Source organism: Carassius auratus, chromosome 42, assembly GCF_003368295.1.
Source record: "Carassius auratus strain Wakin chromosome 42, ASM336829v1, whole genome shotgun sequence".
Taxonomy (NCBI): Eukaryota; Metazoa; Chordata; class Actinopteri; order Cypriniformes; family Cyprinidae; genus Carassius; species Carassius auratus.
Window position 1 is genome coordinate 14774716 of NC_039284.1, and position 26547 is coordinate 14801262.

Sequence of the window (26547 nt, forward strand, 5' to 3'; positions counted from 1 at the left end):
GACATTGATTGGTAAACAACAGCAGTACATTATTAATAACAGATAATTGGTTAGATAGTCAATATAAAAATATAGGCCTATGCTGTTTTATCTGTTCTATAAAAAAAACTATTATTATTTTATTATAATAATACATTTCACACAAAAATTCCATTGTTTTCAATGTTGTAATCATCAATAATATAATATAAATATTATTTTTATACATTTTATTTAATACTTCAGAAACTTGTTTTTCGAAAAAAGTACACACTCTTTGAATTGGGGAAAAAAAAATAAGGCCTGATATAAGCTTCTTACATCAACTTAGCCAGACGGAATAATTAAAAAAAGTGGATATTAGCTAATACCACCACTGATGTATCAGATGCAAAAAAAGAGAAAAAAAATACAGGGAGCAAGCTGTTGAGCAGGCTGACTCAGCGTGTAATAGCTGCTTTTGCATTCCTCTGTTGTCAACTTTAGAGACACCTACCTCCTCCTCTTTATCAGTTCTCTGCTCGTGGGTGGAGTCCGGCTGGCCTGTGAATTGGTCTTCCTCTGGTTCTCTCATAAACACAGGCTTATCCTGCTGAGAGATCCACTCTTGATACACCCGCACCACCTTACGCATGGCTGCGGCCTCACACATGGGCAGCAGGAACGCCTGCAAAATAGAATACACTTTTATATTCACAGACAAGAATCAGTGTACAGAAGTATCAGTGACTAAAGAGATACATAGCTGGACATCTTTTCCACACATCAAAATAGTCTTTTGTACACATCATGTGCACCATTTTGAACAGGGACTTTGAGATCTTCAGAATAAGGGTTATAACAATCGCTACTGATATTTAACATTTCTCACACATAGCAGTTCCTCTTTGTGAACTGTTATCACACTAGGACAAAGAAGCCCCTGATCAGAACAATCAACCTCTCTTATCACAACTTCTTCAAAAATTAACCAGTCTTCCTTTTTCATTGATATTTAGATGTACTGAAGTCTTTCTGTTCCTCATGATAGAATTACCTGTCGAAAGATTTCAGTGATAAAGTTGACGTTGGTTCTGGAGGAGCAAAGGACTCTGCGCACCACCTCAATGTCTGTGAGGTGTTCTTCGTCCATGCTGCAGAGGCTGGAGGAGCTGGGCTCTCTCTCCGTCAGGGTGCTGGTGTTGGAGTGCGACTGCTCTGGCTCACCAGTCCCACCCCCATCCAGACCATCTGGTCTCAGGCCACCATCCTCCCCTCGGGCAGCAAGGCCTGCCGCCGCTCTCTGAAACAGCAGCAACATTGCAAAAATGTGCATACAAATGTTGAACGAAAGCAGTGAGACCATGTCTAGCTTAAAGGGGTAGTTGAAATGAAAATTTGATGTTTTCCCCCCACGGCTTCCATGATGTAGGCAACTTTGTTTCTTCAGTAGAACACAAACCAAAATTTGTAACCCAAACCGCTGCAGTCTATCACTCTTATAATGTAAGTGGATGGGAATCACGGCTAAAACATACAATAAAACAATACCAAAAAAACATACACAAACAAAACCAAATTAAACCTAGTGGCTCGTGACAACACACTGATGTGACAAGACAAAAAACAATCGGTCTGTGCAAGAAGCTGAACAGTATTTGTATAGTTTTTTACTTCTGATTCACACAATGTCCAAACTTGCATGATGTAAAAAACAATACAAATACTGTTCAATTCATTGCATAGACCGATCGTTTTGTGTCTTGTCACGAGCCACAAGGATTAATTTGTGTATGTTTTTTTTTTTTTTTTGCCGTGATTCCCATCAACTTACATTATAAGAGCGATAGACTGCAACAGTTTGAGTAAAAAATCTTGGCTTGTGTTCTATTGAAGAAACAAAGTCGCCTACATCTTGGAAGTCCTTGGGTAAGCAGATAAACATCAAATTAAAATTTTTGGGTGAACTACCCCTTTAAGACTTTAACCGTTCGGTTACAGATCCAGAACTTAAAGGGAAATTATGTCATAATTTACTCATATAGTTTCAAAACCTTAAGACTCCAGTTCACCTTTGAAACAAAAATATAGAAAAAATATAAAGATATTTTTCATAAAAAACCTGAAAGGTTTCAATTAAAAGTCCCGGTTGCCAAAAAAAAAAAAAACACCAAAAGATAAAAAATGTCATAAAGGCACCATTAAATTAATTCATATTAACCAACAAATTTGGTCCAAGGTATAAGATCGGCTGCATATGGTATACACAGAATCTCATTCTTGTGTTGTGCACATGTGCCACATGCTAGAACAAACACAGTTTTGGAAATGAGGGTGAGTAAATTATAACAGAATTTAAATTTTTGAGTGAACTATCCCTTTAAAAAGTCAGAGTCATGCCAACCCTAAAAGTTCTTTACAACCATTTCTGTGTCATACATCTGTGTATTTTTACCTGGATGTTCTTTGGCACGTTTTCACCTTCCATGCCAGGGATGTGTGTTCCTGTGTTTGACCGCGGCTCCAGCCAGAAGGAGACCAGCCAGCGGATAAATATGACTCTGGCATTGAGGAAGTTCTCTTTAGTGCAGTACAGGGCTTCATTGGTCTCTGGGTCTCTTTTTACAACTATGTAGTAAGGCTTTGGTCTCAAAGATGGAACCTCTATTATAAAACAGGACACAAATCCTAATTAGATAACTTATCATCATGAGCAATTATAACTGGTGAAATAGTTCCTCAAAAACAGCAAGAAAAAAAAATAGGTTTGCTTCGACATCAAAAAGGATGGCATGATCGTTAACTCTTACCCAGAATAGGATTGTACAAACTTGTCTCCTTGGAGAAGTTGGGGAAGATATGGGCCAGGTAATATTTTTTGAAATTGGCGAATAGGAAGGAGAACCCCTTCTCGTGGTTCTCCTTGCATTTCCACTCTAGACTTTTGGCCTGTAAGGAGACAGAAAACACATGGCAAGCTGAGCACATACACAGCCGCTGGGAGAGAACAGCTTGTTTGTGTTATGTGGAGGACAGTGGGGTTGGTGGAGGCAGGCAGTGTGTGGTGCTGTTGTTTATGTTGGGGAGGTGTAAAGCAGAGCAGCCGTTACAGCGCAAGGGAAACATACCGCTGCATCAAATGCATGCAGATCTGGGGTCAGTGGCATGTAAGTTTGGTTACCGCAGCTTTAGAGTTGGGTCTGTGCCAGCCATGTTAGCATAAGCAGTGTTAGTAGGAGGGGGGAGTACCTGGTTTACCATGTATTTAAGTAGAGCCTCAAGGAAGTAGCCAGTGAGATCTTCCTGGGATTTATCTCCTGACTGGGGTGGCACCAGGGGACTGATCTCCTCTGGAGTCACTTGAGCTGCAGCAATGGACAAAAATATGTTGTAAAGGGTATTTTGCATGAAAAACATTTTTTTTACATTTATATTTAGAGATTAAGAATTTAGTTAAATATGCAGAGATAATAATCATAAATCTCCCTGCACAGTGCACACAAAACATTTATTGAAACTAAGCTGCAGAACAGAGCAATTCAGAATTAGCTGTGGTTCTGATATCATAACCAGGAGCCAGTGTTGTTATTCATAAATTAAACTATTAAAATCATTAGTGTGATATCAATTAACACAAAAGTAAAATTAAATTAAAATATTTGTTAAAAATAGAAATTACTATTAGAAATGTTGCAACTTACAGAAACAAGTTGGTTTTAGCATTAAAATAAAAATAAATTAAAGCTAAATAGAATAGAAATAATACAAAATAGAATATATTACAAAGCTAAATTTTAAATGAAACCAAATAATTCTAAATATGAATAAACACTTTAATAGTACAAAAATAATAAAAAAATAAAACCGCCATGAACATACTATTAAAAAAAACAAACAAAAATTCCTGTTTAATTTTAAATGTCAGAGAGAGGATGGAAAATGGTCATGAAAAATTTTATTATGACTATTTTGGTGAGAGAACTCTTGAAAAACATTCAAAACAACCTTTAGAGACAAAATAAAAATACTACAAAAGTGTAACAAAAGCTCTTTGAAAGATTTTGAACATAAGATTATATTATTTTATTATCTGATAGGGACGCAATTTGTGAGAGACAGCGAACCTTCACGCTCCTGAAGGTTAAGGGGAGGGCTGATCAGATTATCCAGGGTTCGAGGGCCTAGCTCAGACTGTGGTGCAGGGAATCCTGGGATTAGACAGGCGAAGATCCAGAGCTGCTCTCTCAGAGCGTTGTGCTGCAGAGCCTGCATCCACAGAAGGAAGAGACGCACCCCTTCCCTCCGGATCTATACACCACAAATACAACCACATTATTGGTTTAAATGATTTTTACAGCCATCTCAACCTTATGTCAGCAGAAAAATAACCCTAAATAACATGAACTGAATAAATATACACTGAAGAAATAAGTCAAAACCATTTAAGAAATAATAAGGATTGATAAATATTTCCTTAAATTTCTTTCAAAATAAACAACTGCTCACACAATGACAATGTCTATTGAGATTTTGGCTTTTTATATGATGTAAAGCATTTTTTTGTTTTACATTTAATACCTTTAGGGAGTTTCCAGTGTGTAGCAGTTTCTTCAGAATGAGACCTATGAAGCAACACAGTAGTTTAACGTGAGGTACAAATTCATAACTTCCAAATGAGCTGGCTTTCTAGATAATTCTGGAAAACATGTTTGCTCTGGTCTTTTTGCGTATTTTTAGTCAATGGTGTTTATTTGTTTGTATGGAATGTGGGTTTATTGAGAAAAGAGCTAAATAAAATAAGTCTGAAAGTCCTTCATGGTATTGTTATTGGCATATATTGGTTTATCTCACTGATGAAGGACTGTAATGTCAGAGTTCTCGGTCAGATCTGGGTGTTTCTGGGCCCCAGGTCCTTGGCATTCTCTGTGTTTATCTTGGTGGTCTGTGTATCCTTCTGCTAAAAGACTTCAAAGCAGAGGAAAAAGAGAGACCACCGCAACCAGGCGCAAAGTATCACTCGATACATCAGATCTCGTCCATGTTCATTTGCGTTATCTGCCCTAACTATTGATGCGACTTGGTTTCTTGGAGAAAGCTCATTAGTCCAAAACCACATTCCATTTACACTACTGTTCAAAAGTCTGGGGTCAGGAAGAATTTTTACTTTAGCAAGGAGGTATTAAATTGACAAAAGTGACAGTAAAGACGATTATAATGTTACAAAAGACTTCTATTTCAAATTAATGCTGTTCTTCTGAACTTTCTATTTATCAAAGAATAAAGAAAAACAGTTCCACCAATATAATAAGCAGCACAACCGTTTGAAAAATGTATGATTAAAAAAAAATTATTGAGTGGCAAATCTGCATATTATAATGATTTCTGAAGGATCATGTGATACTGAAGACTGGAGTAATGATGCTGAAAATTCAGCTTTGCAATACAGAAATAAATGACATTTTAATATATATTTATTTAGAAAACGGTTGTTTTAAATAGTAAAAATATTTCACAATGTTACTGTTTCTACTGTATTTTCAAACAAACAAATGCAGCCTTGGCGAGCACAATTTCTTTCAAAAATCGTATGTACCCCCAACTTTTAAATAGCAGCGTTAAAAAATAAATAAATAAATAAATTAAAAAAGTCGAAATGTTCACCTATGCTGTGGAACTGCCATCTTCCTTGTATTCGCTCTGGCAACAGCTGTAGGATTTTCTGCAAGGTAAGCACATGGATTTGACTATATATATATATATTCATGTTAGTACTAGCATTTAAACCACTCAATGAATGTAACAAGAGATTGAAAAATGTGGTGAGTGTAGCACATTTTTACATTTCAAAACAGATGAACAGATTTGTGCAAACACGCATTACTAGGCTTCCTCGTGACATTGTAACAGGCTGGAATGTTGCAATAGCTCTCCTACACATAGACATCATGCCTGTCTCATCATGATGGGGCATCTAAAGTGTCTCCTACCTTCACCATTACAACCAGCCCATAGGGACATAGCAGGTGAGAAAAAGCTACAGCGTAACTCATTTAGCAGCATTTAGGGCGTGGAAAAGAACTGTTTTCTGTTTGAGGGACTTACAATTATCTGTCAGTTGCATGTCAATCTCTATTATCAATGATGTCATTACTGATGACACTGATGCCTCATTCATACTGCGCCAGATGGGAGTATGTGAATGAAAGTTTACACAGGTGAAAATGTCACAAAGAAACCAAAGCTGATGAGACTGAGCTAATTAAACAAGTGTTTATCTATATTTCTTACCTCAAATATAAAAAGAATAGAATCAAGCTCTTCTCGTTGTGATTTGTGACCTGTAGGGAAAATAAAAACGAACACAAAACATACTGAATGTCACCAAGGATCACAGAAACCCACAGGGCTGCTATTAATAGCTCAACAAACAAGGATTACGTATCTGTGCTGGAAACATGGGACACTCAACATGTGGCATCCAGACCAGCAGCTCAAAACAATCTTTTTGTAATTTAATTTTAATCAAAATGTCATACAGTAAATAGATCCTCTGGTGAAATGACATATACCGCACTTCAGATCTGCCTCCATCCAATCAACAACCAATGGATAGAACCAAGATCTCATCTTACAAGTTTTTATCTTTCAATAATCCTTTTGATTTTAATATCTAATCACAATCCGGAAGAAAACCTAACCTACTATGACTGAACATGAACACGGGTGCTTCTAGATACAGAAGCTTGTTCACTTGTCGTTGAATTCAGAATTGCATCAGAAACTAGAGATCTACATTTTCTGAATAAAATGTGAGCGGTGGCAAAACTCGTCACTGAGCAGTTACTAGGGTCTTTCATCACCTTTTAACAATTTGGATTTGCAGTTTTAACTCAGAGGTTAACTTTGTAACCATTCAAAGTTAACCACTGCTAGCATGTGTAGCATGTTGGAAGTCCTGTGTGCTTGACATGAATTAAATGAGCCAAAACCCCTTGTCTACACTATGTCCTGATGCAGACATATAGGTCTTGCTAAATGGTTGCTAGGGTACTCTGTTTGGTTGTTAGGGAGTGGCTAGGCAGCTAACAATGATGACACTCAAAGGCTGCTTACCAGTATGAATGATATAAATGAACCCCCATGTCTCTAAATTCACTAGGAAGTAGTGAATTTAAGTCTCTCTGAGTCCACCCCCATGACACTGTGATCCATAGATACCCATCTGGTACTTTTATAATGGAAGACTAGGGGATCAGTTGCTAGGGTACTCTAAATAGTTGCTAGGGCATGGCTTGATAACTTCACAGTGATCCTGAAAGACTGATTGGTTGTCTGAGTAAAATGCTCCCACCCCCATGTCTCTTTGACATTTTGATCCACAATAGAGGGAAAAAAACATATGCTTAGTTCCTTCACTATATCACATCTATTGGGTGACTTTGGGGGGCTCTTGCACCCCAGGGGTACAACGTATTCCCCACTGGGAAGTATGTTCTTGCACAGCTTGACAGTCTCTTCAAATGCAGAGAGCCACATGTTTCTACGAAATCCTTGCCCTGTACCATGACCCATTAAATTTGGCAGCAATGCAAAGCCTAAGGGATTTTTCACCCCCTGTGCGAAGATCGTACGCCTGATTGCCTGATGTCATAGCAAACCACTCCTCAATAAGCCACATTATTTTATGCCTTTTTCATGGGTCTGTGACAAACGCGGTACGAGTTACGTGCTGAAGTTTGTCCAGAATCTATAATCATAAAAGACAAGTGAGATAAAGTAACAGTTCACAAGCATCACTAATTCATTCATAATGCAGTGCAAATGTTGTCAGTGCAATCTATGTCCTCCTACTGTCATTTTTCCCTTTCAGGTCAGCTACTCTAATGGTGGTACAACAGTATGAAAAAAAAAAAAAGTCTTGCTGAACAAGTTAGTTAAACCTAAACCGTCAATGTTTCTAGCCAGCTACCTGAACAATAATATATCTGTTTTTATTGACACAAAGAGTAAGACAAGAATGCATATTAAGTAAACTGATCATGTCCAAATCCCATTTCACCTCTCTCACACTTTATTTCCTGCCCACATTTGAGTGTCCCGTAAAATGAAGGCAAACTACCTACAAAATGTAATTAAGTAAAAGAAAGCACAAGAGGGGAAAACCTGGAACAACTGCATGTACAGAGCAAGGACAACAATATGAACTGTAGTTGCAGAAGAACAAGACGAAATGTTAAGACATCAAATGAGAGGTCAAAGGGCGTTAGCAGCTCTCTGAATACTCAATGAGCAACTGTGCAGTGTTCCGAGACACTGGCTGCACTCTCTGTGCACTATAATGAGCCGGAGTCAACGGACATTGCTAACTGGGGGCTGGCTAATTTTCGTCCTTAGGCATTTCATGGAAACTTGCTCATTAACACAGTAACTTCTGACTGTGTGTTTGCTGAGAGCACACAATGAGTAGGCCAGCTGAAAAACAACACAATCAAAACCTGAAAAACATTAAACTACCAAACAACATTTCAGAGAACATTCTCATGAGACAGTGGGAAAGAGATCAAATGAAGCGCTGCTGGTCTTACCTTTCTGTTTCAGGTTAACCTCGATGGAGACAAAGTTTTCAAAGAACACATAGTAGATGTGGGAGTAATTCTGCTCGAAGAGGTGTTTGAGTTCAGCAGGCTCTGCATTTTCTACAAAAACAAGAGCAAAAAAAAAAAAAAAAAACAGTGAATCAACTAGTCATTTTAGCAGTTTTTTTATTTTTCTGAAATCCCTTCTGTAGAATTGTACAATTAAAAACTGAATAACTTTCTATTTTGTGGTGTTTCAACTAGAAAAGACTAATTGAGATGCAACTTCTGGGGAAGAATTGTATTGTGCTAACAATTTAGTATGCTAACAGTCAGCACTGACAAACCCTCCTCGAGAAGTTTTGTCTTTTAATTCAGCAGTTTGCCAAGGAGACCCAAATATGGAAATCTCATTGCAATGAACCCCATTCAATAAATGTAAAAGACAGCTACATATTTTCACGCATGATGACCGATTAATACTGAGTGAGAAAAATATTAGGCGTGTCACTGTGAGAAAAAAAAAAATTAAGTGTGATACAGAATCAACATTTTGTTTTAAAATAAATTAAGTGGCTTCTATACTTTCATAAGATTAAAGCAAATTATTAACATTTTATTTGTAATTTTTTTAATTCAGTCAATCTCAGTCAAGTGCCCGCTACAGTCTATTAATAGAGATGTGAGCTGTCATGAACACCAGAGCCAACAGAGAGACCTGGTCCAGATAAACACTGAAAAATATTCTGACCAAGGGTCCATTCTATCATTACTGAGACAGCATAAGCAGTGGAGAAGTCATACTTGTTCAGCAAGTCACTCTGGGCATACTACAGATGTGCACAAGTTTACACTAAACTTTTCAAAGTGATCCATTCTTGCCTTCAACCCACAGAAAGAGGAATGCTTTTAATAAAGAGAATACAAAGAAAACAGAAAGAAAGAAGAGAAACCTATGAGAAATATACAAGAAAAAAAGCAAATGATTTTTAGAACCTGATGTTTTTAATGCATTTTCAAAAACACCTATTTATAAGGCATTATTAGTGATGTGCAAATAAAACAAAATATAATTTATGTACTGCTTATTTTTGACTTACAATTTAATAGTAACTGACTACAATAAAGTTATATAGGGACGTCAAAAATAATAATGCTATAATAAAATATAATATTTCTAAATATGCATTATTAGTAATATATTAACATCAATAGTTATTATTATTTATGAACAACTTGAACCTTTATTTATTTATACTTTGAACTATTTGGGAACTCAATTACACAAATCCTCACATTGTCCATGTCTTATTCAATCTGACAATGACTAACAGTGCAGTAGTGAACTAGAGCTCTAAGAATTTTTCAGATTGTGGTGTATTTCAAAAACCTTTGAGAACATACAGAAGGAGGGGAATTTTGGCTGAAACTACACAACATTAGAGAGAACAGACCAACGGATGATGCTACACTGGCTGTCGGAAATATCTGTGATGTAAAATAGATTACAGCAGCGAGGACAAGTGTCTGACGGTGTATTAGAAACACTTGAAGATAATGGCCCTCATATTTAAAGATGAACTGAACACCATGAAAAGAACGATGCAACAGACGCTCCCAAACTGTCAATCTCAAAGAATGCACAATGTATTAGAGTGCATCTTAAAACCAGAACTAAATACAATCCTTCTGATGTCACGATATTGCCATGTGGTCACTAAGGTATTCTGAGGGGTTGCTAGGGTAGACACTTTCTAACCAAGGTAAAAAAAATTATATGAGTCTAAGATATATATATTTTTTAAATCATCAAACATGCAAAGTCATAATTTCAATTGCTTACCTCTTTATAATGAGATACATTTAAAGGGGTCATATCATGCGATTTAAATTTTTGCTTTCTCTTTGGAGTGTTACAAGCCCTTGGTGCATGAAGAAGATCTGTGAAGTTGCAAAAACTAAAGACTCAAATCCAAAGAGATATTCTTTATCAAAGTTCACTCGGCCACGTACCCCTAAAACGGCTCGTTCAAACACGCCCCCACATGTCTATGTCACTATGTGGAAATATTTGCGTAATGCCACCCAAATGTTCACGCAAAGAAAGAAAGTGTGGTTTCAGTAACCACAGTTAGTGTTAAAGCAGCCATGTCAGGGAGATGCTGTGTGTATCTAGAAGAAAGGAAAAGCACTTTATTTGGCTTTCAAAAGTAGATGCATTTAGGAATCTTTAAGATTACTTACAACAGAACAGTAACACATTTTATGGACGACCGTTTTGTGAACCTAGGAGAGGAGCATGTCAACATATTCTGTTACACCAAATACACAAAATTATGATCTTTAAAAAGCATTATATGACCCCTTTAATATCCATACTACAAAGTTATAGGAAAAAATACATGCACATTTTTAATTGGTTCAAATCTCTAACTTTAAGTATGTGCAGTAGTAAAAGGGATGCAGTCATTTCAATATCAGCAATCAATCAATCTCTGGTTCTTCACAAGTTATTGAGTGTGCAGCATTCGGTTGAGAGCCCATGTAATGATTGACTTCACATAAAATAAGACTGTTGTTCACATCAGCGATTCTCAAGCCCAGCAGGCTAAAGATGCAGATTGATTGCACAGAAAGGCTAACGTAGAGATACAGAACTTCATCAGATTACAGTCTGAACTAAATACATATTAATTCACAAGTTCACACAGTTCAAACAGTCCCACTAGCATTCAAACAACAGGTAGTTCTTAAACCAACTCTCAAACAGTCAGTTTCCTATCAGAGCCATTTCTCTGCAAACACACCCATCCGTTTATTTAGGCTACACTTCACTTCCTCAGGTCCCCCAGTGCACAAAAGCTGTTGTGCACAGGGTCTGATCTAGGCCACAATAAGTGGATGTGTGAAATGAATGGTTTTTCATATCTGAATACTGAGCATATCATTTATATAGAGAAACACCAAAATTTACCAAACATCATAACATGTGTGTATACACACACACAGTACATATCATCATATTATTGCTTTTACTGCATTTTATTAAAAAATTACAGCCTCTGTGAACATAACTTATTTCTAAAGAAGTTATGACTTCTTTCAACAAGACTTCTTAAAAAAAAAAAAAAATTGTAAATCTTACTAAGGTCAAACTTTTTAACTGTAGTGGATATTCAGCTCGTTACTTTAATTTAGCCAAAATGAATAAGTAATGCAAACCATAGTTTTTCTGACCCCTTTCCCCAAAAAATCTATTTTGAAAAATGTAGCTGACTAAAAACACAGTTTTTCTGCCATGCAAACAGTACAATATAGACAGGCAATAATGCAATCCTTCGAAATACCCATTGTTTTTACTCGCCTCTTCTTTTGGAAAACACCTTAAAAATAATTAGTCACATGACAAAATAAATGCATATCATTGATGTTACACTATGAAACAATCACAGACACAAAGACTTTTCAACAATCCTTTTAACTGTGTGATGGAGGCAGTTTCCTTGCCATTCATGCAAACATCACATAGTTTTCATCGTCAAAACAATCATCAGCGTAACACAATGGCACCAGGAAACCAGATAACACCACAGAAAGCAATTCAGGAAACGGGATCGTGATTGGACAGTAAGGACTCCAGGGCAGGTCAACATCTCAAATAGACTCTTTGACCACAGACACTGATTGTACACTGAAGAATCTGCCCTGTTACATCATGAATCATCCTCATGTCCAACATTCAGGAAGTCGGTGCAGTTTTAAAACTAAACAACTCAGGAATCTGAGGCAGCCGGCCTGAGATGGACTCCTTCTCTGACTTCCTTGAAAACTCCCAAAGGAAGTGCTCCTTGTGTTATTTTGTGATGTCCCACCCAGTCCTGAAGAACCATATCTTTGCTCTTCCCCACCCAAAACATGAACTAATCTCCAGCGGCCAAGAAGCATCCTTTTCCTTCATTGCATTATGAATGACAGGCCATGAACTTGACACTTCTTGAGGGAATTGAGAGACAACTGCATTTACAGTTTTTCCTAAATAGTTTTTGCTTGAATCTCGAATGAGAATTATTATTTATTTTTTTTTCACACCAGATTTAAATTGCACGTTTTGGCAAATGTGTTGAAAAGAGCAAATATAATTGTTTCCAATTTACACAATGCCTAAATGCACATGGCTTACTGATTAAAACTAAAGAGTGAAACTGTCATACTCTCTGCAATTCCTCGATCATTTGAGCCATGATTTTATAGAAATATATACTTAGATTTGCCTCAAATTCCCAATTTGCTGCTTATTAATAGTAAAGTAGTTGTTAAGTTCAGGTTTGGCCACTAAAATAAAGTGTTACCATATATATATATATACACACTTGTACTTACTAAATAAATTTAAACTTAATTTAGATATTATTTATTTATTATATTTATAGATTTGCACAATTCTTAATTATATTTAATATTTATATTACGCACATAAATAGACAGGTTGATAAACCTAAACAAGGGGAATGTCAATCATTCAATTGCACTTCCAGACAGAATAACCATTAAAATTTATAAAAATAAAAAAAATTACAAATATGCATGCATAACATCTACTCAGCAGATTCACTGACATTTAAAGAGGTTCCAGTTAAACCAATGCATTTGTCATATCACTGCAAAGACACAAAAGACTCAACCATTCAAAAGAACGAAACAAAACACTATAAAACCACTGCATACTTGTTCACACTTCTAAATGAAAAATTGTCAATGACTGTCACGTGTTTTAAAACAAAAAACACAGGTTTTTGCTGGTGGTGCCTTCATTCTCCTGTTTATAGCATATTAGCACCCTGCAGGGCAACATTAGGACCATAAATATAGTACAGATGTTATTTCTCACCAATAACGACTCTCAGATGTTTCAATCTTGTCAGCACGTCCTTCTTGGGGTCCAGCACTTTCTGTGTCGATTTCCTGACATCTCCATGAGTTTTTTTAGAGAACATACCGAGATGTTTTGAGGAGCTAATGATAATCTTCCGTTAAGTCCCTCAAACATGGAAGGGGTTGTCAGATTTACGGCTCGAAAGGTGTTATGGGTTGTAAGGAAGCTTGAGGAAATAGAGGTGAGGCGTGCATTTTTGCAGAGGAGGTCAAACAAAAGAAAAAAGCAGCAAGCCCTCCTCTGTGTGTGTGTGGTCTAGTGAACTACACACCTCTCTGAAGATCTGAAAACATGGCGGAGGACGCGACATGAAAAACAGCATAATCGAGGCCAGAGTCATTCAACGCTCAGACGTCATCCAAAGCACAATCACCCAATAGACCAATCACACATGAGGATCCACAGGACAGGAGAAATAGTTCACATTCATAAACAATATGTATTAATGTTTATTTATTTATTTATTTTGAGTGACAATAGATGATTGCACTTAATATCTGACAATAAAATGTATAAGACATTTCTAAACTGTTATAATGAGGTCTGTTTCTTACATATTTTCTTTAGTGTTATGTTTTTTTTATATCTATGCGCAAATGTTTTCTATTGTTCATCGTATGTCATCCTTTGTTCTCTTTTATAATGTTTTTACAACTTTTTAACAGTATTGTGCATGTGATTTTGAATATAACATATGCTTTACATTATTTTATGAAATAACGAATTTAACCTTTTTATTATTATTTTCATTTATTATTATTATTATTATTATTATTTTGTCGACATTTGCAAGTAAAATGCATGAGTGAGTGAAGCAGTGAAAACACAATAAAACTTCTATCTTTGCCTTTACTGTTCAGTAAAAAAAAAAAAAAACATATATATATATATATATATATATATATATATATATATATATATATATATATATATATATATATATATATATATATATATATAGTTCACATTCAGAAACAATATGTTTTTTTTTTTTTTGAGTGAGGAAAAAATTGCAATATATATATATATTGTCTTCATCTGTTTTATACAGTCTAAGGTTACACCTTTATTTTGTGTTACATATTCTATTGATAATAAATTAATGAAAAGAAAAAAAAACTGACAGAAAAAAATACAAATATAAGAGGGTTTTTTCATAATGTTTGGAGATTGTGAATTATTATGCATTGTACAATTATCTGAAAATGAAATTGAGTGAACAACAACAACAACTCTGTTCCAAGATAAATAAAACAATAATACATTTATACGTTTAATCACTACACTAACGAAAACAACACAATCATTTCATCCATTCGACAATCGATTTATACCGCCTGTTTTTATAGTCGTAAACACGCTCGCCATTGGACGAGTGACGATGGGGAACTGTAGTTCTTTACTCCACTAAAAACAATGGTACCCTAAACATCGGTGTCACCATAAAAACTACAAACCCCAGAGTGCTAAAAAAGCGCACATAACGCGCCAGTGTCCCTACCTTTCAGAAAGTAGCATGGCTTATTAAATTAAAACAGGAGGGTTTTTTGGGGGTTACAAAAATATGAAAACAGGTAAAGCGATTTAATATGCAAGAGCCCTCCGTTTTGATTTAATCATATCTGGACTAAACGATAGCGGATGGTCATTTGCAGGATTTGAACGTTTGTTAGCATGATACATCTAGATGTTTATGTAACTGTTTTGTTTTTAGCAATAACATCAAGCTAACAAACACATCAGCTCACAAAAGAGAGCGAGTAATTAAAGGTGACAAGTAACTTAGTTCAGTAGTTTTTACTACTCCCGGTAGTCTTAGTTAAAAAAAAAAAAAGACGGAATGCCAGTGCACTCGAGAGAAAAGAAGGAGAGCAACCATGAAGAGATGGAGGTGGATTTCGCTGAGCAAGAAGGGAGCAGCTCAGAAGACGAGGATACAGAGAGCTCTTCTGTCTCTGAAGATGGGGAAAGTTCAGGTGAGAAGCAGGCTTTTGATTTTCTCTGTGTAACGTTAGATGTGTAGAACAGATGGATACATGTAAAAATGCATTGCAATTAAACCTGCAATTCAACAAGAACCATGAATACTCGAAAATTGAAATAGAAAATATGCCGAAAAATTGGTTCACCCTCATGCCATCAAAAATGTAGATTACTTTGTTTCTTCGTCTGAGCAGATTTGGAGAAATTTAGCATTAGGCCACTTGTTAACTATCGGATCCTCTGCAGTGACATCAGAATGAGAGGAAACATCACAAGTAATCCACACGACTCCAGTCCATCAATTAATATCTTGTGAAGTGAAAAGCTTACACACACACGCGCGCATATATAGATATTAAACAGTCCTTTCTGGTCAAAATATAAAAACAAAGCAATAATCCATTAGTTTTCTCTTCTGATTCAGACAAGATTACACGCAACGGTTTGAATAAAAAAAAAAATTCTTATGATGGAGCCTTTTGCTTAACAATATGTTAGACATATGGATTACTTGTGAATTATTCTGATGTTTTTTTATGTGCTGTTTGGACTCTCATTCTGATGGCACACATTCACTGCAAAGGTTACATTAGTTAGCAAGTGATGCAATGCTAAATTTTTCCAAATACGTTCGTTCAGATGAAGAAACAAACTCATCTACATCTTAAATATCCTTTGAACTTTTAGGGCCATGCAGCCTAATGTTCAGCAATCCACATTTTGAGTTGTCTGCTGGTTTTTCCCACATAACAGAGAGCACATGGGAAATGCAGCATATAAATAACGATAAAGGTCTTACAAGAAATCATTGTTTACAATAGTTGGGCAAAGAAAGAATCGATCTTTTTATTTCAGAAATGGACGATGAGGATTGTGAAAGGAGAAGGATGGAATGCTTAGACGAAATGACTAACCTAGAAAAACAGTTCACTGACCTCAAAGACCAGTATGTACCATCCTCCTGTTTGTATTTAATCCGTGCATGAATTCATGTTATTTACAAGTGCATAATTATTATTATTTTTTTTCCATTGGTCACTAAGTGTGCATGCTTTCCTTAGGTTATATAAAGAGAGACTGAGTCAAGTTGATGCCAAACTTCAGGAAGTGATGTCGGGAAAGGCACCAGAGTACCTGGAACCCCTTGGTAATCTTCAGGAGAACATGCAGATTAGAACTAAAGTTGCAGGTCGGTCTTCTGTCCAAACTGAACACGGGAGTATTTATCTTTGAAACTGTGCATTTTGGTGCATTACGTCATTGTTGAAACAATACATTCATGCATAGGTATCTACAGAGAATTGTGCTTGGAATCGGTGAAGAATAAATACGACTGTGAGACCCAAGCAGCGTTCCAGCACTGGGAGGTGAGCTTTACAGATGTAATCCGCTATTACCTAAACAATGGTGCATGTCTGAAACGTCTTGCTAAGTCATCATAACAGAGCCATAGAGGATTATTTATATTGTTTGAGCTAACAGCACCAAAAGCCTGCCAGCTACCACATTAAAAGCATGCATCTATTTAAACAAACTTTTCAAAATTAAATACAATTCTAATTTGGTTCATTTGATCTCTTCTAGAGTGAAAAACTGTTATTATTTGATACAGTTCAAAGTGAACTAGAGGAGAAGATCAGACGCTTGGAGGAAGACCGTCACAGCATAGATATTACCTCGGGTACTGGAATTGTGAATACAGTCACAAATAATATCGTTTTTTGGTTTTATTTATACAATCTTTGTCATATATTTACCTTACAGAGCTCTGGAACGATGAGTTGCAATCAAGAAAAAATAAGAAGAAAGATCCCTTCAGTCCAGAGAAAAAGAAAAAGCCTGTTGTTGTGTCAGATATCCTTAACTACAACCAGCCGTACATGCCTATAATCAAAAATGTTTTTGGAATTTGCTGGAAAAGTGTATAATTTGTGAATTTCTTAACATGTGCACGCCCATTTATAGTTTACATGCTGCAAGACCTGGATATACTGGAAGACTGGACTGCTATCAGAAAGGTTAGACTGTCAAAAACATAACACTTTTTATATGAAACCATATTTATTGAGAAGCAAATTATGTATTTTGTTAATATCTTGTAGGCCATGGCAACATTAGGACCTCACAGAGTAAAGACTGATGGTAAGAGCATATCTACTGCACTACAGTTTAAAAGTTTGTGGACATAGTAAAAAAAAGTAATCTGTTGTAAAATTTCCCTTTTAGTATAGTGACCTTGAACAAATGTGTCTAAGTCCCTTTTGCTCTGGGCAGCTTCCTGGAGTTTTGGTGCATAATCACTCCCTCCAATGTGGTTACCTATTAACACATTCCAGTTAAATATAGGCACATCATGTTTGTATAGTTACCGCGGTTATACTAGCTTATGCTATAGGTGTTTTATTATGCAACATTTAAGCTGTTACATTACTAACAGCAGAACTTTTGTTGTAGTTTCTTCAAAGAGTGACAAACACCAGCACAATGCCCGCTCAGAAGACGGACGCTTGTTTTACGACGGGGAATGGTACAGCCGTGGACAAGCCATATGTATCGACAAGAAAGACGAGTATCCTACGAGGTGAGGGATCCAGAATGACCGAGCTCATATTGATTATTTTGCAGCACTTTTTGTGAGTTCTGTTTCTCCCGTCTTCTGTTTCAAACAGCGCCGTAATAACTACAATCAATCACGATGAAGTCTGGTTTAAGCGAGTCGATGGGAGCAAGTCAAAACTCTACATCTCACAGCTTCAGAAAGGCAAATACACCATCAAATATGCCTGATCTACCTGAGATCTGATCAGATGTCGGGATGCCAGTCTGACACGTTTAATAGTGCCATTTTATGTACAGTGTATCATGATATAAACACCTTTTTGATGTTTAAAAACAGATATGTTGGTGTATTGTCTGTCATTTGAAATGTAAGGAAAGTTTGTTATTTTATTGTATATTCAGTGCAATGCAATTAGTAAGATTAGACAAAAATGTAGTGTAATTGCTACCATGAAATGTGGGACTTTTGTATTTTTATGACTGGCTTCATTACTCATTTTAATTCAACTCAGTGGTGTTTGAACCCAATTCTAATGTGTAGGTCATTTGTAATGCCATGTCTGGCTCCCACAAATGGTTTTCTATTTTTTTTGTTTACATATCTGCCTCATCACTATCTTCAGATACAAATGATATGCCACAATTTGCATTTTGCTTGTGAGGCATCTTCTATGAAATAAAGATATTTGATATTTTTAGGAGTGAGTGAGTAGCTCTTCAAACAGCTGTTAACTGTTCAAGATGTGATCTTGCTGCTCTATTTACAGTCTAAACAAGCCATACATGTGGTGAATACTTTATATAATTCACTGTAATGTGCTTTGGTTCATGTGGAGTTACAGCACCACCCTTTGGTTTCTTTGTTGTGCTGTTCCTGTTGTTTTTTTTATGCCTTTTTTCTTGATTTATCCATACTTTTGAAAAATCTGTTGAATGTTTTTTTTTTTTTAGTTATGAATTACATTGAACAGACTTTCAAAATACAGCATTTTGATATCATAAAGCCTTGTTGTCCTTTATGAGTGACAAAATTCCATATGTCTAATTAGAATAGAAATATCATGGGTTTAAAAAAAAAAAAGCTTTAATCTTTTCAAAACTAATTTAGTTAGTGGAATGATAGTATTATAATTTACTAATGTTTGCCAGAGCATAAAAAATTGTTCACCCCAAAATGAAAATGTAGTCACCCTCTGGCCATCCAAGGTGGAGATGTGTTTGTTTCTTCATCAGAACAGATTCGGACAAATTTTGCATTCCATCAATTGCTCACCAATGGGTCCCCTGCAGTGAATGGGTGCCGTCAGAATGAGAGTCCAAACAGCTGATAAAATCCCAAATAAATAAAACTAAAATTATTTAAAACATATCATTTAAATAATTGATATGTCCTGAGATGTGTTCTACTATTTGTTAGTCTTATTATGAATAATCACTATTATATGAACTGTAGGTTTACTTAAATATTTATTTACTCATTTTCATCCTGAAGGGAACATTCAGATACATTCAGTTTGATGATGCTGTCATTTTAATACAACGCAATAATTATCCTGTTGCTAAATGTTGCAATCAATGCTGTATTAGAGTAAATCCTCTCATGACTGCTTTTGGGTACTATCTTATAATTCTGAATGTAAAATTCAGATGCTTGATATTAACACTTTTCCAATAATGTGCATACATTAATTCACAGAGAGAAACACTAGGTTAAAGGGATAGTTCTCCCAAAAATGAAAAAATTGGTTACTCACATTCTTCAAAATATCTGCTTTTGTGTGCAGCAGAAAAGGGTTTGGAACAGGTTTGGAAAACCTTGGGTGAGTAAATGATAAAACATTTGTAGTTTTTGGATAAACTATCCCTTTAAACAGACAACCAAAGATAACATTCAAGTGTGTAATTAATAGATGGACACATAGACATGACCACAAAGAAAAAAACTGCATGAAAATACATAGTCCTTCACTAAAATAAAATGCACTTTTATGGTCAGAAAACATGCAGCATATATACGTGTGTAAAAGCAAATGTACTGCATTAAAACTGAATTTGTGTTACAAATAAATATCCACTGCCATTCATTTCATGGACAGTTTTCAACAAAGACCTTTGTTTCAATGAATATCACAGCAAATATTCTTTAACGGAAGTTTTGAGATCACAGTTCAATCAAAATCATGTTAAACAGATACAACCTTATTGATGCCCAAACTAATGTTCTAATCAAATAATAACAGACATGAAAAAGGGAACAAAGCTGTGTTCTAACTCTAATGCTTTAAAATAAATGAATCAATAGCACATACTTTAAGGGTAGAGGATGTATAATATGTTCTCTCTGAAGGACAGACCTTCTATAAACACATGACATTAGTGTACACGAATATACAATAAACCAACCATCCTCCAGTGTAAATGTCCTCATAAAGCTGAGTCTGTGTTATATTTCGGTTTATAAAATCTTTGCAAAAGAAAGAGTGATGCAAGGTCCATACAGTGCGGTCTGTACTGTAACATGATGAACAGCAGGGCTGGGGTTTCTGAGCCGTCGTTCTACTATGCGTGTTGTGAAGCAGTCTTGACCATTTTTTAATTCCCGTCTTGCCATTTCCACAAGCAGTCCCAGCTGAAACCTCTCCACGGTAAGCCCAATGCAGAGGACAGGTGCAACAAGCCTCAGACTGCTCACGCAAATTTCTTCTTGGTTGCAGTGAAACGCTCCATGTACTGAAGAAAATAAGATTGAAGCTAGTCATTATATGAATATGCAAGAAAGAAAATCACATTTAAGAGTATTTAGCTAATTTATGCTATGGGTCAAACATTTGGAAAATGCAAAACAAATGTTGTTTTTGAAATGTGATCTTGCTCACCACAGCTGCATTTGTTTCATTACAAATACAGCAAAACCAGTAATATTGTGAAATATCTTTACAATTTAAAATAGCTGTTTTCTATTGTTAAAATCTAAAATGTAATTTATTCCTGGAATGCAAAGCAGTCTTCAGTGTCACATGATCTTTCAGAAATCATTCTAATATGTTGATTTGGTGCTCAAGAAACATTTCTTTTAATTATCAGCGTGTTGAAAGCATTTTTCTGCTTAATATTTTTTGTGGAAACTGTGATAGACTAAGATAGTGTAAACATAAACGATCTGCTCATTTTTGGGAAATTAAACCGGTACTTACAACATGATTGTCATCAAATCTTTGATGTGGAAAATCTAATTCTTAAAGCTTTCAATTGATGTCAATGAAAATAAGCAGAATTGCTTTTGAAAAGAGGATATAAATAGATTTAACTAGGTTATAAGATTGAAATTTCACTCATATGTGAATCAAATAAGAGAGGTCGTATTGAATTTGATATTTGTAGAATCACTTGTCCCTGTTTACACTTGGAAGTAAGATCTGTTTTAACTGGCTTCGAAATGTTTTGAGATTAAATCAAACTACATTCAGAATCAACAACACACAATCAGCAAGTGTAAACACTAATTTGTCTTAAAAATAACTTTCAATTACGCCTTAAACAGTAAAATGTTCTTATATCAATACTGGATTATATTTGGGGAAATTATATTTGAGGGTTTTTTTGTTGTCTTTTTTTAATCTCAGGTGTAAATGTGTCAAGTGCGATACAAGAATAAATCCGAGTTGAACTGAATTTCTCAAAGCAGAGCTAGTATTATCTCTTCCTGGATTTTCCTGCTTCTTGATTTTGGGGGACTTGACTTTGTTTCAAAAACAAATCATTAGATCAGTTCTGTTTTACATTCAAACTTTAACCATGGTATTTTCCATCTTGGAAAAACATGTGATTTTTATAGAAGAGGATGAGACACAAAACTGAGTGTTAAGACTGCACATGGAATATAACCTGAAAAACTAGACTTGTTTTTCTTATGTCTTCTTATAAAAGACTTTATTTAAAGCTATAATTAAAGCTATGATTGCAGGCTAAACTGACTCAAATTTACCTTGTCGTATCCTTCTAGGTCACGCATCTTTTTAACTTCAAACAGGTTGCCCTCCAGAGACAGCAGGGACACCTGGGAGTCTGTGAGGATGGAGACAGGGATAGAGACGAGCTCCAGACAGTTCTCCTCCAGCCGTAAAACCTTTAGTCTGGGCGCACGGGACACCTCTGGAGACACTGTTGAAATCTGAAGCACAGCACAAAAGCTCACCCTGACACTCCTTTATCAAGACGTGAAATTTCCTAAATGCAATAAACAAAGAAAAAAAAACCTCACCTGGTTTTGATTGAGGTTGATTTCAATGGCCTGCAGTTCGGCCACTTCTGCAGGAACCACCTGGATCTTATTCTTGGACAGGTCCAAGACATCGAGCTGGCGAAGGGTGCCGAGTCCACTGGGAAACTCCTTGAAGTGATTCCCAGAAAGGCTCAAGGTGCGCAAGGATTTCAGCTGACCCACCGATGAAGGAAGCTGCTTCAACTGGTTCCCATTTAAAATAAGAGTCTCCAGCTTCTTGAGTTTCCCGATGTCATTTGGTAGACAGGCTACACACGTTTACATTAACATTAATGGAGTGCTTCAGAGTTCATATAACAGAATACAGGCTGCCATTATATTTTGAAATGTATATTATAATTGCACATATTTAATTCTACACACACACACACACACATATTTATCTCATTGTTCATCAGATAAATTTGGGATTACCCATTTCACATGCAACGATGTTAGCCAATCACAACATAGGTAATTTACATACAAAAGAAAATTAGCAAAATGAGCCTATTTAATTCTAAGGGAAAAAAGAAAGTGAAAAACACTACAAAATGATGTACTGATTGCAAAAAAAATTTAAATACAAAAACACAAAAAAATAAAATTAAAAGAGTAGAATAATAACACTTACTCAGTTTATTGCTGCTTATGGTGAGACTCTTGAGCTGCTGGAAACCTCCTATAAATACTGGAAGCACCTCAATTTTATTGTTGGACAGATCAACTGTCCGCAGGTTTCCGGTGAGTTTCTGCAGCTCCTCTGGGAACTACACGAACAAAGACACGTGAGCTGTCAATAATCCAGGAGGACATCGCTGCTAAGTGCATTTGTGAGGTGAATATGATTACGACAAGCCTATTAGCACCTCTGTCAACCCCTTTCCTGTCAGCTGAAAGACTCCAGTCTTCTGAGATGTTTCCAAATGAGCTTTGAGCGCACTGTTCCCCATTTACAGGATCTGGCTGCTGCAAATGATGTCGAATTTGATATCAGGAAGTCCAGTGGAAGACTGGAATAAAGTTAAATAAAGAAAATAAAGTTAGCTAGACCCTTAAATTAACCAAGGTTATTGTATAGTAACATTATTTAAAGAGATAGTTCACCCAAAAAGGAAAAAATGCGGTCATTTACTCACTCACAAGTTGTTCCAAACCTGTATGATTTGAAACACAAAAGAAGATATTTTGAAAAATGCTGGTAACCAAACAGTAGCTGGTAGCCTTTGAAACAACATGAGGATAAGTAAAACAAAAAAAATATTTTTTTTTTGGGGGGGGGGGGGGGTGAACTCTCCCTTTCACTTTTGCCGTTGTTAGATTAACACAAATACGGTTTCTATAAAATATAATTTTATGTGTTATGAAAAATAGCAGCTTAAACACGCTTTAGCACTAAGAGATACACATTTATTAGATTCATTCACTGATCCAAATTATTTAATTCTCATTCACAAATTATTTAGTTAAAAACCTACTTGAACATTTAAGCTAAAATCTTATATTTAAAACAGTTGCTACCATAGTAAATCTATGGTAAATAATACAATCCAGATGGCAATTACGTAATTTCTGAGCTGAACAAACACATATAACATTGAATAAACTTTCAGCGCAAAGTCTAATTAGCAACGAGCTGTCATAAACCTGAACATGCGCGACTAAAAACCACGTTAAACATGATTTCACAGTAACATTTACCTTTGCCAGTTAGCTCGACTAGCTATCTGTAAATCCACAGTTTGACAATGTGTACAGCAGGAAAAGTTTACAGAATCACGCCGGCGGCTAACGTTACAGCTAAATAACCTTCATTAAGCGCTTAAAGAGTAACTGTTAATTAAATGTTGTCGGATCTAAGGTGGTGATCAAATAATGATCTAAGGAACTTTGTCCATCTCCAGGATGATGTTTGTTTATGTAGAAACAGTCATGATTAAAGCTCCTGCATGTAATTGTACCTCCCCTCCGCTAGGAGACGGTAATAGACAATGTATATTTCGTTTCATGTTCTGTATGTCGCCACTTAGTGGCTTGGCTGTGAAAGGGCTTCATTTTACATAACTCATTTACTGCATGTGACTTCTACATTAAATTTAAATAAGTTATAAAACTCTTATTATTACCACCAGAGTTCCAATTTATCCACTCCAGCTTACATTTTACATCATGCACTGAGTTAAAAAAACAGCAGTGTTGCAGATTAAATTAATTAAATTTATTAGCTACTTTTGGTTGATTTTTTGTTTGATATTTCAAAAAGCAAACTTAAAAAACTAACTATCAAACTTAAACTAACAGGACTCACAATGGAAACAACAACAACAACATGGGATTTGTGCATTATATTTAAAAATGATATGACACTAAATTATGGCATATTCAGAACAGCTTGAGTTATGTTCTTTTTGGATGACAGTGGTGGCAAGATGATTTCTTGTAGTAGTAACAATAACTAATATTGTTGACAGACTCTGTTACTATGGTGAATGTTTGAAGTGGCTGCTCAGTGTCGAGTGCCAGAGACCACATCCACATCATGACATGTATGTGGTAAAAGATGCAATTGTTGCTATTTAGTTACTTTATCATATAATGACTTCCCACCATAGACTGTATACGTTTTCCACCCTTGTTTTTATACAGTCTATGTTTCCACCTTACTTTTCAACGTGGAAGAAAGCCGTTTTCTGGGAATGTGCTAAATTTCCGGTTCATTATACACTGTAAGGAAAGAATGTAAGGAAGAATAAAATAGTAGCAAATGGTAAAACTGTTTGCTCTACAACCAGTGTGGTTATAATTTAGAGATTATATGTTAAAATAATATGGTAAGAAACACCAGTTTGCAATATCAATCAGCTAAACGAGCTGTTTTTGTGCAACTAAAAAAAAATAGCTGGTAGCGGATGAGACAGGAAGACACAGAAGACACAGACACATTACATTTACAAATGGCTGCACTCGCTCTTATTGGAAAAATAAGGTGGATACCTTCTCTCTTCTACTGAGGCGTTTGCATAACCCCAAAAAAAAAAAATCATATCATTTTTAAACATATTTTATTAGTTGGGCGATGTTTTTTTATCGAATTCTTTATTTAGTTTTTTTTCACCAAAACCAATTATTATTTAAACATTTAAGAAAAAAAAGTTTGAAATAACTATAATTCAGAAGTGAAGATAACAACATCAAACATCGGTTTGTTATAGAGAGTGCACAATAAAGATCAGCGATAGATAAGTGTATGCTTCATAAATTGTATGTCAAAAACATGTTTAAATATTTTATTAATATTCAATACACAAGTATAATAAGTGCTGCTAAATTAATAAATGCACAAATAATTCATACCAAATTTAATTCTGGGACTATTTTGTTTGCAAAATAACTTAAAGGTCTCAGCTTCATTGGAACAAATAACTAAGTTCATACTAACATATAAGTAATTTTTAGGAGGTTTTGGCCCACGCACAGGTACAGCCACTATTAACTCCTCTCAAAAGTCACCCTGAAAACACTTTGTGTCTCCGTATCCCCGTTTCAGCACCAGGATGTCCTGATAAATAGGCAAAGAGTTCAGTCTCATATCCATGCCACTGGGAAAGGTGCAATATTCTGAATTGCACTGGCTTCAAAGATGACCTGAGGTATTCTGTGTGGTGAAATCTTTGGTCTGAAAGTAAAGAAAACAAGAAGCTCATTTCTCTGAGGCAAAACCCACAGAACTAACCAAGACCTGCTTCACTTGATGTTTCCCACTGACGTCACACGGCCTGCTGTATCATAAAAATGCTTATATAGTAGCCACTACAGCTAACTTCAGGTTAACCTCACAAACATAGCAATAAATCTGATTCCTGATCCATGATCGCACTTAGTGTTATTATTTTCATTGACAGTAAGCGCTAAGCAGAAATCAACATCCTCTACCTCTGCAACTCCTAATCTTAGTACTTTTTGATTCACTTCAGAGATTGGTGAATGTTTCATTTGTTTCTGTGCCTTTACAACTCACATCCAGGTCCATGCAGATAGCGAGCGGTTGTGGATGTTGCCATTTCCTCCGCATCCGTATCCGGAGAGGCATTGAAGTCACTGGAAACATCAAACTAGTGTCACATATTTTTTTCGGCCCTTGTTTTGCAAATGTGAGGTTCGCCAGTACACATCCCAGCAAAACCTGAAAGAATATCATTATATCTTATTATATTCCACTAAAATATATTGATCAGGCCTCTTCTTGTCACAACGACAACATTAAGATTTTACTCTTT

At 35.7% G+C, this 26547-nt stretch overlaps 3 protein-coding genes across 13 annotated transcripts in view; 1 reads left to right on the plus strand and 2 right to left on the minus strand.

Annotated features, from left to right (window-relative positions):
* The window catches only part of LOC113060789 (ral GTPase-activating protein subunit alpha-1), a 65910-nt gene extending 52196 nt beyond the window's left edge, over positions 1 to 13714 (minus strand). For 7 of the 8 annotated variants that reach the window (XM_026229975.1, XM_026229973.1, XM_026229974.1 and 4 more), the window contains exons 1-11: positions 13423 to 13714; positions 8544 to 8654; positions 6247 to 6296; positions 5620 to 5677; positions 4537 to 4580; positions 4083 to 4266; positions 3208 to 3323; positions 2769 to 2907; positions 2414 to 2622; positions 1016 to 1261; positions 476 to 646 (exon numbers count right to left, since the gene is read on the minus strand). In XM_026229975.1, coding sequence (XP_026085760.1) covers positions 476 to 646; positions 1016 to 1261; positions 2414 to 2622; positions 2769 to 2907; positions 3208 to 3323; positions 4083 to 4266; positions 4537 to 4580; positions 5620 to 5677; positions 6247 to 6296; positions 8544 to 8654; positions 13423 to 13528 — 1434 coding nt within the window. In that variant the 5' untranslated portion in view covers positions 13529 to 13714. The remainder of the gene's footprint in view (positions 1 to 475; positions 647 to 1015; positions 1262 to 2413; positions 2623 to 2768; positions 2908 to 3207; positions 3324 to 4082; positions 4267 to 4536; positions 4581 to 5619; positions 5678 to 6246; positions 6297 to 8543; positions 8655 to 13422) is intronic. The other variant, XM_026229971.1, reaches the window with a different exon arrangement.
* Positions 13715 to 14942: 1228 nt separating this feature from the next.
* LOC113060790 (breast cancer metastasis-suppressor 1-like protein-A) lies at positions 14943 to 18710 on the plus strand. 3 transcript variants are annotated; one of them, XM_026229978.1, is made up of 10 exons: positions 14943 to 15443; positions 16306 to 16396; positions 16494 to 16639; positions 16738 to 16817; positions 17035 to 17131; positions 17215 to 17304; positions 17404 to 17468; positions 17553 to 17592; positions 17905 to 18031; positions 18120 to 18710. In XM_026229978.1, exons 1-10 carry the CDS (start codon positions 15308 to 15310, stop codon positions 18235 to 18237), a joined length of 990 nt encoding a protein of 329 aa, XP_026085763.1. In that variant the 5' UTR covers positions 14943 to 15307; the 3' UTR covers positions 18238 to 18710. The 3 variants fall into 3 exon arrangements, with proteins under 3 accessions (XP_026085763.1, XP_026085764.1, XP_026085765.1); XM_026229979.1 differs by having other exon boundaries at positions 16512 to 16639; XM_026229980.1 differs by lacking the exon at positions 17553 to 17592 and having other exon boundaries at positions 18120 to 18261.
* A 747-nt stretch (positions 18711 to 19457) lies between these two features.
* Positions 19458 to 24231, minus strand: LOC113060793 (leucine-rich repeat-containing protein 57). 2 transcript variants are annotated; one of them, XM_026229982.1, is made up of 7 exons: positions 23972 to 24231; positions 23410 to 23427; positions 23140 to 23283; positions 22905 to 23040; positions 22271 to 22539; positions 21995 to 22180; positions 19458 to 20739 (listed from the first exon to the last, which is right to left on the minus strand). In XM_026229982.1, the coding sequence occupies exons 3-7, from the start codon at positions 23221 to 23223 to the stop codon at positions 20698 to 20700; spliced, it is 717 nt and encodes a 238-aa protein (XP_026085767.1). In that variant the 5' UTR covers positions 23224 to 23283; positions 23410 to 23427; positions 23972 to 24231; the 3' UTR covers positions 19458 to 20697. The 2 variants fall into 2 exon arrangements, with proteins under 2 accessions (XP_026085767.1, XP_026085769.1); XM_026229984.1 differs by lacking the exon at positions 23410 to 23427.
* Between the last annotated feature and the right edge of the window lie 2316 nt (positions 24232 to 26547).

What these genes read in the sequence shown, in the direction of transcription:
- LOC113060790 (XM_026229978.1), top strand. Translation starts at nt 15,308, where the DNA reads ATGCCAGTGCACTCGAGAGAAAAGAAGGAGAGCAACCATGAAGAGATG. An exon ending in GATTAGAACTAAAGTTGCAG is followed by an intron (nt 16,640 to 16,737) that starts GTCGGTCTTCTG and finishes ATTCATGCATAG; the next exon opens with GTATCTACAGAGAATTGTGC. An exon ending in ACTGGACTGCTATCAGAAAG is followed by an intron (nt 17,469 to 17,552) that starts GTTAGACTGTCA and finishes AATATCTTGTAG; the next exon opens with GCCATGGCAACATTAGGACC.
- LOC113060793 (XM_026229984.1), bottom strand. Translation starts at nt 23,223, where the DNA reads ATGGGGAACAGTGCGCTCAAAGCTCATTTGGAAACATCTCAGAAGACT. An exon ending in TCAACCTCAATCAAAACCAG is followed by an intron (nt 22,181 to 22,270) that starts GTGAGGTTTTTT and finishes GCTGTGCTTCAG; the next exon opens with ATTTCAACAGTGTCTCCAGA. An exon ending in ACCTAGAAGGATACGACAAG is followed by an intron (nt 20,740 to 21,994) that starts GTAAATTTGAGT and finishes TATTTTCTTCAG; the next exon opens with TACATGGAGCGTTTCACTGC.